A 14515-nucleotide genomic window follows, 5' to 3' on the forward strand; every position below is an offset into this window, starting at 1 on the left:
TCTTTTGGAATTGGCAGTTTCTAAAGCAAAGTTCCACTGATGTTGCTAAGCTAATTTACACACATTCCATCAGTCAAAAGAATCTCATAGAATGGTAAACTTCCCACAGCATGAAGAACAAAACAGAGCCGCTTGAAATATGAAGAGAAACAAGTCACTTTTTTGTCAGGATGAGCTCGGTGCAGAAGTGCAAAGTTTGGAGATGTTGTGCAACCCAGTTAATTAAGGACAATTTAGCAAATACAAAACATGGGCTCTCTCTACAAACTTTTTAAAATACTTTTTTTTTATATATATATCAAAGTCCAAAATTTGTCCTTGGTGTACTATTTGAATGATAAAACATGTCATACAGGATACTAGCAATAAATCAATGATTCATTTATATTAAACCTCAGAAAGCAGTTTTTGACAACAGTAATAGGAAACACTACTATTTAAAAATCAAAGAAAAGTATTTTCATCAGAATTGGCTTTACTGTATCTGACCAATTATTTTCTTTTCGTGATTGGATATAATATAAGCGCCCCCAAAGTACGTCAAAAGACATTTTTTCCCCAGAATTTAAAACCAGAAAGGTACAGTCCATTAAAGCAGTTATGTATTCAGGAAAGTGATATTCAAAATGGTTGAAGAAAAGAAATGCATACAAATTACAAAATACATATTACAACCATTTTTTTTTTTTTGATTCACAAATGGACACTTTAAAAGACTTCACAAATCCTTGAATGTGTGAGTACTCATGGTAAATGTTACAATATATTGGAAGCATTGTGGATTCTTAAAAAAATATTTCAGTACATAAGTTCTGTATGCATGCTTTAAACAAATTGTTTAATAATTAGAATGAGCGATTATCTAATTAAAAGGCAGTACGACCAGCGGTAGTAGCATTAAATCATAGTCCAACTGTTAATGTTCGTCTAACTTAGTGTTAGTTTCCATGCTGCACTGAAAATAAAAATGCAATGGCACAAGATGAATTCATTATTAAATACTACACCCTATAACCCAATGGAATATTTACGCTGGTCATTAAAATCAACGACTGAGAAGTGAATACAGAAGCAGAAACAACTGGCGCCCCCTGTTGATACGTCTGCAATTGGTCTTTTGAGGCTCACGAGAAGACATTCCACCATAGCACAAATGCCTGTGCCCTTTTGGCGACAAAGATGTGCGCAGGCGCCGAATAGGTTAAAAGAAGAAGAGATAAAAACCCAAGCCACGGCTTTACATATACGCAGACGTTACTTCTTACAATTAAATTTAAAACCAGAATAGACGTGTTGTACTGAACTCAATGTTCTCTCTTTAAAAAAAAAAAAATATATTTTTAATCCGCATAGTGCATGATTGTTTCAACATAATTCCCAGGAAAAAGGCCGGTTACACCATTGGAAACTCCTTCATACCAGCCATCGTCATTCTTCTTGATTACGTAAATTATTGATCCCTCCATGAAAGACAGCTCATCATCCTTATCCTTTGCATAATCATAAATGGCAACAACTAAAAAGATTAAAAAAAAAAAAAAAAAGAACACTTAGGTTAATAGAGGGATAAAATAAATATATTTTCCCACCCACCATGTCGATCCACCCAAAAATACACTATTTGACACCCTCCTTCCCCAATAACCAGGCCTTCAGGAACAAGGGCTGCTCTAGAGTGCCATCTCTGAGTGGCACCTGTGCCATAGGATCCCCATCACAGTTCTGTAGTTGTGCACAGTTAAGGAAAGATCAACAGTTTAAAAACAAAATGTAAATTCATCAGATTCCACCCCCTCCACACGTGTTGTGTATACTCTTCCGATACAAAACCAATACTTTAGATTAGACACCAATATGTGTATTTTGTTCTGTTGTGGATATTTGATAAATTGCAGAAAATTTATCAATTTTAGGTCAAAATATCTGATGTAGACAAAACCCTGCTCTGCTATGTTGCCAGCTGGATAACTTTGTATTAAAATTCTCCATAGTTCCCAGAGAATAATCCTGAACGTGTTCATTGAGCCATAGAATGGTAAACAGGGGAACAGAATTAGCAATGAAGAGCAGAGTACCATTGAGCCCCATGGAGTTCCAAGCTTAATAAAACACGTCTCATGTTAAAGGGAAGTCTGGCTTTATGGCCCCACAACGGTTTTCTCCTAACCATACGATCAGCAATAGCTAGATCTATGCACGGAGCTATTGCACCATTTGCTAAATTTGCAACGCGTCTTCATTGGAATTATGTTAATGGCTATGGTAAGAGAGTAAGGCAATCAGGCCGGTTTGTGATATATTTAAGAAAATAAATGTTTCCTCTTTTTGTTCCAGTCTGTGTAAGCTAGAAATTACACTAATCACATGTATACCAGATGAGCCCACTGTGCAGCACACAGCACAATAGCCAAGTTGTTTCAATAGGCCAATCAGAGCATCTAGCTCAGGGAGTGGATGTTGCACCATATTGATCCATGAGACCCTGATAGGGCTTTTGTGAGCAAACATCAATATTCTGTGTTTGACAATACACTATCCATTTCTTATCTCTACACTGAAGTATGGTATTTGACAGAATTAGAACACTAAGCCTGGTGGGAGACTCATAAGGCAGCAAATAAAAAAAAAAAACCTCAACAATGATATTTTTAAAGGAGCGCACATCTTCCTGGTAACAATAATAAAAAATAAATAAATAATATGGATGGACACGAAAATTGTAAAAACACAGCGCTGATCTCTTACCTTTCTCAAGGTAGGTATTGGGTGCCCATATTGGATCGCCGTCTGCATATGGGTCACTGTACTGCACAACCGCAGCTTCCTCTTCTTCATAGTCAACTGGGGGTGGAGGTGGGGGAGGAGGGGAATCATCAAACATTGGGATTTCATCAGGTGGTGGAGGAGGTGGGGGTGTTGGACTATCAGCAACTTAAATAAAAAAAATAAAAAAAGTGGATTGAAATTGTGTGAACACACCAAAAAATAAAATAAAGAGGTGGAGGGGAACATGCCCTTTCACCCCTTGATGTTTTGGACTTGATATCAGCTACCACTTACTGTATGTGATTCTTGGATTGTTGTTTTGTTTTTTTAAATGTGGAGCTCAAGATCAACCAAGCAACTGTGGGCAGATTGATTTTGGCCATTAGGGGATGGGTAGGCTAGAACTCAGGGGTGAATGAGTAAAAATAGTGATTACACCATTGATGTACATGCATTAGATAAACATGCATCAGCCTCAGCAGGAAAGCATTCTTTTGCACCTGAAAGCTTCTAATCGTCTTGCCTGTACTATAATAAAAAAAAGCCCAATGCACAGATATTCAGCGAGCATTCTTCCCCAGTCAGTGTAAATGCACTCACATGTGTGTCCTAATCCTTGAATGATTTATTCATAGTATGTACAAGAAAGGCACACATGCATTATTTAATATCACGTGTTTCTCACATCACCAGCCATGAGTGCTTTACCAAAAGGTCAGAGCAATTTGCAATGACTTACAGGGCGCTCAAGAATCTATCAGTACGAGCATTCCCAGATTCTCCTCTTAACTTGGAATTACTACAAATGCTGGAATGTAAATCCTGACATTGGGCTGTTGATACAATTTAGTGAGAGCTTCAGAATTTTTGACTCAAAAAAGGCAGATTTCCTAACTGTAAATCGGCAACACATAAATGTGTTTTTTTCCATTAATATATCATTCAATGCAATAGATTCACATTACAGGTATATGCCATACACCTCAGTGTGGAATTACTATGCCCAGTGTGTTTTTTTTTTTTTTTTTTACATTTTAATAACTTTTTTCACCCAAACTAGTTTTGCTCTGTACGCCCCCTAATTTCTGCCCTTCACCAACAGACTAGGAATCATGTTACTCCAAATTACTTCTGCTTCATACTACATTAGGTTACTACTTCGTTCAGGAGTAATCAGTTGGTGGATTTCTATAGTAAAACTTAAACAATTCAACTCAAAATCCCCAAAATCCCATGATGCACTGCATATGGGACAAGCTCTGAGTCACTTCCTAGTTCAAAGAGCTCAATGCAGAAACTGCACAGCTTGGGGATTTTCCTCTTTTTTATATCTTTTTGGGGGGGATTTTCATTTTCCCTTTTTAAAAAGATTCACAGCATCACAATGGACTTTCATGTTTCTCTGTCCCAGGGAGAAACAAAATATTCTAAAAGACTGCATGTGTAGAACAGTATCACACCCTAGTCACATTTTAGAAAATCTTGCTATTTTGAGACAGCAGGTGGCGCTATGATGCCCATCTATAGGAAATCCAACTCTTTCAGTCTAAGACAAGTATTCAGGTCTAAAACAAACCCGATTTCTATTTTCTTCCACAATATGTATATTTAAGTTCACCTATTTTTATGCAAGCTATATTTAATACATATACTGTGATGTGCGTGTAAGATTTTTTTTGATACAAAACGCTGAATTTCAAACTCATGGGATTCTTTTGTTGAAAGACCTTTGTATTACCTAAACTGGTTTCGATCGTATGTATCGGAGCGCTCACAATATGTGTTCATTTCTGACAGCGACTCCCTCCCTCTCCCAGTCACGTGTGGTGTTCCCCCAAGGTTCCATTCTCGGCCCCCTACTATTTACATTATTTATAAATAATCTGCCTAATGTCTGCAAATCCTCAAATGTACACGTGTACGCAGGTGACCCGGTAATCTATGTGAGCAATTCCGATCTACCGCAGCTTGAGGCTGTGCTCCAAGACCAGTTTACAGAGGTAGAAAAGTGGATCGCAAAAAACAAACTCTTCCTGAACACTGACAAAACTGTCACAATGATCTTTGGAACAGTACCTAAATTACACAATTCTCATCTATCCATCAAAACAAATTCAAATGGCACACTGACCGCAGTCCACTCTTTCAAATACTTGGGTATGTTGTTAGACCCCAATCTATCTTTTGGCCTGCACATAGAAAAGCTTGCATCTAAACTTTATCCAAAACTAGGTGCCCTGTACAGAAACAAATCATGCCTAAGCCCTACAGTGAAGGAAAAGATTGTACAGCAAATGCTGATGCCAATCATTGATTATGGGGATGTAGTATATGCATCTGCATCGCAAGCCCACATTAATAAACTCAACACATTGTATAACTCGTTCTGCCGATTTGTGCTACAATGTAATTACAGGACCTACCATTGTGACATGCTAAAAGAACTAAACTGGCTGTCAATGGAATCCAGACGCACCCTTCATCTTTCCAGCCTTGTGTTTAAGAGCTTTTCTGGGAAACTCCCACCCTACCTGAACACAATGCTTTCCCCGGTTGTTCCCACTTCCTATAAGCTCCGATCCAGTAACAACACTTTACTTAGTCTACCTCAATACAAAAAGAAAGCAGCCCGATCCTCCTCCTCCTACAGAGCACTGCAATTGTGGAACGACCTCCCGCACAATTTAAAATCTTCTACATACCTCAAAACAGAATGCACCTGTCATGGTTGATTATATATTTCCTACCTGTTCTATGTTAAATTTTGTATTTATTGTACCCCAATTGTAACAATGCAATGTTTTGTGGACCCAGGACATACTTGAAAATGAGAGAAATCTCAATGCATCTTTCCTGGTAAAATATTTTATAAATAAATAATGAATTACCCATTACACGGATCCTCAAATCATATCTGTTCTATTGGTTAACAGTATAACACTCTCCCTTTGCTTTGTATATAGTTTGTCTACATATAAACATTTAAGTGACTACATATGTAGGAGCCTGGTATAGATCATGAAGGGGTTACAAACTGCCCCTATGTATGCACAAAGCTAATGTTTTGGGTTGACAAACAACATTTTTGTCAAGTCATTGCAGACATCCTGGATATAATGCAGGGAATTATTATGAACAAGTTTGTGATTTGTTATCGATCCAAATGCGTATATCAGCACAATGAACCTGCTGCCTATATTTAGCAACATTAAGATAGCTAGGATCTCAAAATTTATTTTGAATCCTTAAAGCAAAACTTTCTTACATTGCCAGTTATTTTAGAATGTTAGAGAACTTTTTTTTTGTTTTTAATATTTAATCTTGTTTACTGTAATGTCACTACCACCATTAGGTACAATGTAAAACTACATTTATAGTGCTTGACGCAGTGACCAGGTTCCAGCCATTGAACTACAACGCCAATGATACGTTGTCAGACTTAAGGCTTACAAAGCATCATGGGACCTGTCGGCCATCTTTTGGCCTGCCCTTCTTTAGCGATATCCCTGCTATAAACATTGGTTCACAGATTATTTAATCAAGGATTAATCACAAGAACTACAAAGTCTGGTGTTCGGATACCCCTCGACTGAACAAAACAATCTGTGCCAGAATATAGTGTAAATGCATGTAATCTGAGAAATGACTGCACTGAATGAAGAGATACAACTTGTTCTATTTTGTGTCCATTTGTAGACTTCATGTTAGGCTGAGTGCAAGAGTCTAGTTCCAAACACAATTCTGAAGATGGGATCCCTTTAACTTCATGTGCAAATCTAAACGCAGTCAATCACAGCATAATAAATAACGTTAGCTATCCAGATTCCAGTCATTTGTCTTTTTTTTTTCCCCACAAAGCATGTTAATGTACAATAACCCATTGCAGAATCTGCGGGTAAATTTATAGAATCTTAAACTCCATGCATATTTGTATTACCCATTTACTGGGCTCACGGAGGGCACAGACCCTAGTGCAAAGTTAATAGCCAAGTGGCAGATGCAGTGTGTGCTAGCCATGCATGCCAAGTGCTCCACCAGCAGCGTACGTGGAAGAAACTTACTGTTTTCCTGCACTCTGGCCACGAAGCCTGTGAGAGGTATCTGTGGAGTCAATTGAGGCATTGGGGGAGGGGGAGAAGCGAGAGAAACTGGAAGCAACAACGCCACAATGGAAGAGGTAAAACAGAGAGAAAAGAGACAAACAAGCAGCAGTCAGTTACAAAGACCTGAAGCAGAAACAGTAACAATTATGAAACAAACCACATTGAACTGACAAGGAAACCCTCGAACATGGACTGTGCAAACCTCAATTACGGTGTGGCCAATTAAAGATAGAGTGAAATTACTTCCAGAGCTTTATTCAATGCACTTTGAGCTGTGGTGAGTTGACATTCAAGACAAAATAAGAATTATTTCACCAGGGAGGATCAATTTAGATTTGTACTGCTCAATGGCATTCAAGGTGATCATGCTAAGAAGCTATCTCATGACCCCCGATGTTTGTTCAGCTACTTAAAATACAACAGCTGGTGCACTAACCAACCGAGACACTTGACAGTCTGCAATTTAGGCCTCAATAGCAGAAATGAAAAAGAAAAAAAAAAAATATATAGATTTTTTTTTCAAACTAACTTTTGGCCTAGTCAGTGTATGTAACTTGAATGTAAACGTACCACAACTCGTTTAGTGACTTACCCACCGCCACGTTAAAGAGATGCAAGGCCTTTTAATAGCAAATACAAGTCAGACTTTGCTACAGGAGCTACTGGCAATCTGCACTAAAATAAATCTAGTCAATGTTCAAGCTTGTCCGTGATTTTATTGGCATGTTTAATGGATAAATAAAAACATATTTGGGTTTTCTTTCTAATGGAGTTTTAGGTTTCCTGATGAGAATTCAACCAGCTATATTAACCTACATCAGATTGACAAAAATGTTGTCCACGGAACATATTGTATGAGCAAAGCTGCTGTCCTATAACCATTAAAAGGCTTGGAGCAGATTTAATTTAGGTTTGATTTGCCATGATCCGTCCCTCAAGTTTGGGATCACTCAGGAAAAGTAATTTGTAGTAACAGTGTAGTCATCACTTTTCCCATTAAAATTACACATAAAACTATTATTTTCAAAGGATATTTAATAACAAAATGATCCTCTTCAATTAAGATGGAAATTAATAAACACTTTGACAAACACAAAAACAAGGACAAACACGGCAAAACAATAACGTATCAAGCAGGATAGGAATAGTCTGAAAGCACAATAAGACTGCTTTTCAGTTTTGTAATGGTATCAGAAATATCCATCACATAGATATACTTTTAACGAACCTTATTCTCCCAAAGACTCAAACTTTCACTCTAACCAAAACATAACGGGTTGCAAACATAGAAACATTTAAAAAATCTAAATATATTACTAGGTTTTGGTTTAGAAGTGAAATTCTAAACAATTTTTTTTTTTTATTATTATTATTTTTTTTAGTAAAAACTGTGAATTCTCCTGTAAAGGGATGAACTCTAGAATTTGCAGTGAAATTAAATAGAATGTTGAAGGAGACAAACTGAAAATCTTACTTGAGTTTTGAGAGTAAAGTGGACCACCGTTGACATGGGGTTGAGCAGAGTATTGAGAGGTCACAGACGGGGTTCGTCTGTAGCCGCCAGAAGAGGCAGAAGACGTGTTTGAGTTGTGTCGTGAGATCTGCCTGGTCATAGAGCCAAACTGGGATCCAGGAATGGTACCACCACTCACTGTAAGTAATTAGATGGGGGGAAAAATGTTAGATTTTGCTTATTCGATGAACACTAGAACCAAGAATTTGAACCAGCGAGCATTGAAGTTCTTCCTGGAAACGCCAGCTATAGGCAAGTTTGAAAAGAAATTGCCAGGGAACAGCTTCAATATCTCTGACAAAATAGAATGTTAATATGGCCTTAACGATATCTTCTAGAAAGAGAGCAATATTAAAAAAAAAAAAAAAAAAATTAAAACCTGGAGTATTTTAAAGGTTTTACATAGCAGAACGTAAAGTGCTGAGGATCGCACTAGATTAAACACAAGTGGAGAAGTCTTTTGCTGAAACTTAAATCTGAATATAAACAACAATTCAAGCTGCACCTATACAAGTACCAGGCTAAGGCAACCTCAAACACTCCATGATGAGAGTTGCAGTCCATAAGAGCTGGATACTAGATGCGGCCTAACTGTGCAATAACGCATAGCTAATGTAACCTTTATTGGGACTCCAGAGGTTTGTGATCTACATTGTTTATAGTGCTTGGGCATTCCCTTGGAAACTGTAAAAACATATGATATGCTCAACATAGCCATCACACAGGAGACCATTAAATTAATAAAATTAATTCTGTAAAATAAATTTTTTATTTAACTTAAATGTCCACAATAACCCATCACCAGAAAATTAGGCAGTTTGGATTAGCATTATTTTTTAGATTTTTATATTCATGCTCATTTACGTCAAAATTTCATAGTTTCAACTCTTGCAAACATTTCTTTTACATTTTTCAAAATCACAAATATCAGTTTTCGAGTGTGCTCATTAAAAGTTGCAATAAACCACTACACATTTTTGTTGTTTATTTTAATTATTGGATTGATATAGTATTGGATTGATGTAGTATTTTCCTTCTGTTAGCAAAGTGTATATGTTTTCGCACACAAAGAAATATCTAATAATTTTAAAGTTACAATGCTACATCTACAAATGCAAAAGAAAAGTCTGCAAGAAAACAAATCTCTAATGAGAAGAGAACACACAAAAAATACTAATCTCAGCATACTTATGTTTACTGCCTTTCCCACGCTCACATTCAGTGGGTGTTAAAAACTTGTTCGTGCTACAAGATGACAGTCTCAGCCCTAACTTGACTGTTGATAATGCTCACTTAACTACCATGTAGTACTTCCGGGGGGACCCGGGCGATGCTCCACTACCTGTTAAACTTCATAGGTTAATCTATCTTGGCGTAGACCTCAAACCAAGCAACCAGACAGGATTTTAGTTTAAATTCTTGATATTCGGTATACTTGGGGGAATATTTAACTCATCGTTAGAAAAAAAGAAAATAAAATATATGAAAAATATTAAAAAGATTCCGTAAGATGAATGTTGCAGGTGAGTTGGTAACGGTCAATGTATTAAAGGACCACTATTGGCACCCAGACCACTTCAGCTTAATGAAGTGGTCTGGGTGCCAGGTCCAGCTAGGTTTAACCCTTTTTTCTGTAAACATAGTTTCAGAGAAACTGCTATGTTTACATATTCTTATTATTGCCATTTATATAGCGCCAACAGATTCCGTAGCGCATACAATATTGGGTTAATCCTGCCTCTAGAGGCTGTCTCATTGACAGCCGCTAGATGCGCTTCCGCGCTTCTCACTGATTTTCACAGTGGGAAGACGCCAGCGTCCATATGAAAGCATTGAGAATGCTTTCCTATGGACAGGCTGAATGCGCGCGGCTCTTGCCGCGCATGCGCATTCAGCCAATGACTGAAGTAGAGGGAGGAGAGTCTCCAGCGCCGAGGGAGCCCGGCGCTAGAAAAGAGGTAAGCGATAAACTCCTTCCTCCCCCCTCAGCTCCACAGGAGTGGGTCCCTGAGGGTGGGAGCACCCTCAGGGCACTATAGTGGTCGTTTAAAATTATCAAATGATTTTGGTTAATTAAAGCCAAACTAAGCTTAGGGTTAAAGCCAATTCAGGTCAAGTTCTAGTCTCATCATTTTGTAAGTATTCTTTTTCCGGTTTCAATTTTTGCAAACCCCCACGGCACTTTGTACTGATCAATCCCTATTATTGCTATGTCCAACTCCCAATAAATGTTAGTGATATAACAAAACGGGATGCAGCACCATCTGGTAGTGCTTATTTGCCAAAACTTGGCTCTTTTAAATTATGGAATTACAGTCTATAATTTGGTCCTTAAGGACCAAACTTCTGGAATAAAAGGGAATCATGACATGTCACACATGTCATGTGTCCTTAAGGGGTTAAATTACCATTGGATTTTTTTGTGTGTTCACTTTAAATGTTTTCACACTATATAAATTAATAGTTATTAGAAAGTTGTATTAGACAAGGTTAACACATTGATTTATGACACCAGGAAATGTATCTACAGTCATTGAAAGACCCTTTAAACACCATGAATTAATGCAGGAAGACATCCATATTCTACAATACTGAAGTCTCACCTGGAGGAAGGGGTGGAGGTGGGGGCGGAGCTGGTGGCGCAGGTGGTGGGCCACCAATAGTACCTGGGGGATTGTTAGTAGTAAAATAACGTATAATGTCAGGTATGACAGTGCGACACTTTCAAGACTAAACAGTCAACATAAATGTCACATCACCCATTAATATATATTTTTTGTCATTACAGACTTGTGCTTAATTCAGATACTAGTTGTTTTAAGACAAGTTGTTTTCCTAACAGATACAATAAAATCATAAATCAGGATAAGTTTGCAGGAATCAGAGCAGCACACTAAAGTGTAGTAATAAGCACTTTATAATGTGGATGTATAATTGACGGTCCTATTTGGAATGAATCATACAATTCTATTCTTCACTTTAGATTCACACAGCAGGAGTCAATTTCATAACTGCTGTAACGGATTCCTGCAAAAATAAATATATCATTCACATACCTAGCTTAACCAATTGTGGTCTTGCAAAAGACAAATTCATAAAAAAAAACGAAAAAAACAAAGACATTCACAGTGCCTGGTAACTGACAGACACAAACACACACACTTTTTATAAAGCAGAACCGAGAAAAATCGCTCGTATTTACACTAGTTACGTTAAACTGCTCTACTTGCCAGAACGGACAATAAATCTCAGCCATTAAGAGCACATTTACTTTGCCCATCTCAAATTTAAGCTCCCTCTAAAATCTCTAGCATCCCTTATTTAAACATTGCCTCATGCCACAAAATGCTTCCTCTATGACTGAATTTTAGTCTTTCTCAGAGGTAGGCAACCTTCGGCAACCCAGATATTGTGGAATACATCTCCCTTGATGCTTTGTCAGCACTATGGATGTAAGAGGATTATGGGAGATGTAGTCCACAGCATCTGGCGTGTTGAAGGTAGGCTAACCGTGATCAATAATATAGATTATGACAAGATTAACTCAAATGAAACAAGCCCTACCTTGCCCAATAGTTGGTGGAGATGGCGTTGGCACAGCTATGGGAATACCAATGCTGCTGCTTCCACTATTTTCCCGACTACCACTTCCTCCACTGCTGCCACTGTTTCAAATTAAAGAAAAAAAAGGAATCATGAGTGGATATGAATACAATATAGCAAATAAAGGTAAAAATGAAAATAGCACAGCTTGAGAAAATGCCACCGTACAGTTCATGAAAGATTACATTCTCTTATACATTTTTTCAGAGATACAAAAATTAAAGTAATCCCCCCACCAAAACTAACACTATCTCAATCTTTCAGTCTCACCCCAAGGTGTTAAACCATTTATTGAACATAATGGTTAGGCTGCCACGAGTGCCCTTGAATCTTCCCCACTATTAACGACGGAAAGCTAGTAGTTCCTAAGCAAAAAACTCTGTTAACCCCTACAAATGCAAGACTAGCTCACTGGCTGAGATCAAGCAACTGTTCGTCTTACACTGGCACCATGGTTGTAGTAGTTATGGTCCTTGGAATATACCTTAAATGCCTAACTTGGGGCCCCCCCGACACTTGTCCAGTCTGCCTCCTCTCGCCTCTGCTGGCCACTTTACAATACCAATATTGTTGTTAGTGTGACAGTGCTACTGTTCGAAAACAGGGGGGAGCAGTGAGTGATCCTTTAAGTAGATGATAATCTTTTCATGGTATTCATTATGTAATCATTGGATAGTTCATATACACTGAACAAAATTATAAACACAACACTTTTGTTTTTGCCTCCATTTTTCATGAGCTTACCTCAAAGATGGAGAAAACAAAAAGAGAACACAGAACGCTATCTACAAATGTCAAGACAAATGTAGCTAGCTGTGTATACCTGGAAAGATACTCTAGTCTAGGAGAAGTCTATTATATACATTATGTACAAAGGTTAAAATATCCCTGTATAAAGTAAATTAAAAAAGTAGATAGAGCATAAATCCTGGATGATATACATATATCACTATTATAATCAAAAAGACAGCAGACAGCTAATGTGAGCTTTAATTAATCTGGCTCAATATGCTACTGCAGTATTTATACGATTATATCTAGTATATCAGACAGGGAGCAAAAGAGTAAATTAAACTACCACCTAAATCTAGCCTCTAATGTGCAAATGCACTTCGTGTAATACAGTAATCACAAACTATATAAGGTCTTGAAAATGCTGATTGGGGCAGCGTATCCAGTAATCACTTAGATAAGCACATAATAGTATAGAACGCTGCCTCCTAAGAGAACCAGTAGAAAGGGTATGATAGTATACATACATACATACATACATACATACAAAGATTATAGGAGGTACAAAGCTTGGATATCGTGAAGCTTAGAATGCTCACGGCATATCTATGAATAGAGTATAAGTTACAAAGAGGTCCTCTGAAAGAAAGTGAAAGGGACAGATAGTAGCAAGTACTGCATATAAAACTAGCAGTTTGAATGGTAAGTTCTCTCACTTTCTAAATGTAACTACTAGACCTCTACACTGGTAGATAAATATAACATAATATCTACTTAAAGTAAAAAAAGGTAACAGTGAAACAAATTCAGTGCCATGCCGTGATCAATGTGTAGTGTCCATAGAAAATAAAAATCAAAACGCCTGGCGCGCGTTTCAGTACTATGCAAGAGCACCTTCGTCAGTGGGCCACTGTATCCACAATGTTGACATCAGCAAACCGCTCACCCACGCAACACCATACACACTGTCTGCCTTCTGCCCTGTACAGTGAAAACATGGGATTCATCCGTGAAGAGAACACCTCTCCAAAGTGCCAGACGCCATCAAATGTGAGCATTTGCTCACTCAAGTCTGTTACGACGACGAGCATGCAGATGAGCTTCCCTGAGACAGTTTCTGACCATTTGTGCAGAAATTCTTTGGTTATGCAAACCGATTGTTGCAGCAGCTGTCCAGGTGGCTGGTCTCAGATGATCTTGGAGGCGAAGATGCTGGATGTGGAGGTCCTGGGCTGGTGTGGTTACACATGGTGTGCGGTTGTGAGGCCGGTTGAATGTACCTCCAAATTTTCTGAAACACCTTTGGAGACTGCTTATGGTAGGGAAATGAACATTCAATTCATGGGCAACAGCTCTGGTGGATATTCCTGCAGTCAGCATGCTAATTGCACGCTCCCTCAAAATTTGTAACATCTGTGGCATTGTGCTGTGTGATAAACCTGCACATTTTAGAGTGGCCTTTTATTGTGGCCAGCCTAAGGCACACCTTTGCAATAATCATGCTGTCTAATCAGCATCTTGATATGCCACACCTGTGAGGTGGATGCTGATGAAAAATGGGGGCAAAAACAAAAGTGTTGCGTTTATGATTTTGTTAAGTGTAGGAAGAAGAATTTGAGTTGCCAGATTTTACTTTTAGGAGATATTGGCAGAGAATTCAAAGTGAATTTCAAAATGCCAAAACATTAGAAATGACGACCTGCATAAACTGGAATTTGTTTCCGATTTTATGTGTCCTAAATTTGAAAAAAAAAAAAACTAACTTTAAAATTTGCAGTGAGCTCCTTACAATTTATTG

At 37.9% G+C, this 14515-nt stretch overlaps 1 protein-coding gene across 7 annotated transcripts in view; it reads right to left on the reverse strand.

The window, feature by feature from the left end:
* Positions 1-296: 296 nt before the first annotated feature.
* Positions 297-14515, reverse strand: part of ABI1 (abl interactor 1) — a 62504-nt gene continuing 48285 nt past the window's right edge. For 2 of the 7 annotated variants that reach the window (XM_063452583.1, XM_063452584.1), the window contains 6 exons: positions 11947-12047; positions 10986-11048; positions 8344-8520; positions 6828-6914; positions 2746-2931; positions 297-1516 (listed from right to left, as the gene is read on the reverse strand). In XM_063452583.1, the coding sequence (XP_063308653.1) occupies positions 1341-1516; positions 2746-2931; positions 6828-6914; positions 8344-8520; positions 10986-11048; positions 11947-12047 (790 nt within the window). In that variant the 3' untranslated portion in view covers positions 297-1340. The remainder of the gene's footprint in view (positions 1517-2745; positions 2932-6827; positions 6915-8343; positions 8521-10985; positions 11049-11946; positions 12048-14515) is intronic. The other 5 variants (XM_063452586.1, XM_063452585.1, XM_063452590.1 and 2 more) reach the window with 3 other exon arrangements.

Source organism: Pelobates fuscus, chromosome 4, assembly GCF_036172605.1.
Source record: "Pelobates fuscus isolate aPelFus1 chromosome 4, aPelFus1.pri, whole genome shotgun sequence".
NCBI lineage: Eukaryota > Metazoa > Chordata > Amphibia > Anura > Pelobatidae > Pelobates > Pelobates fuscus.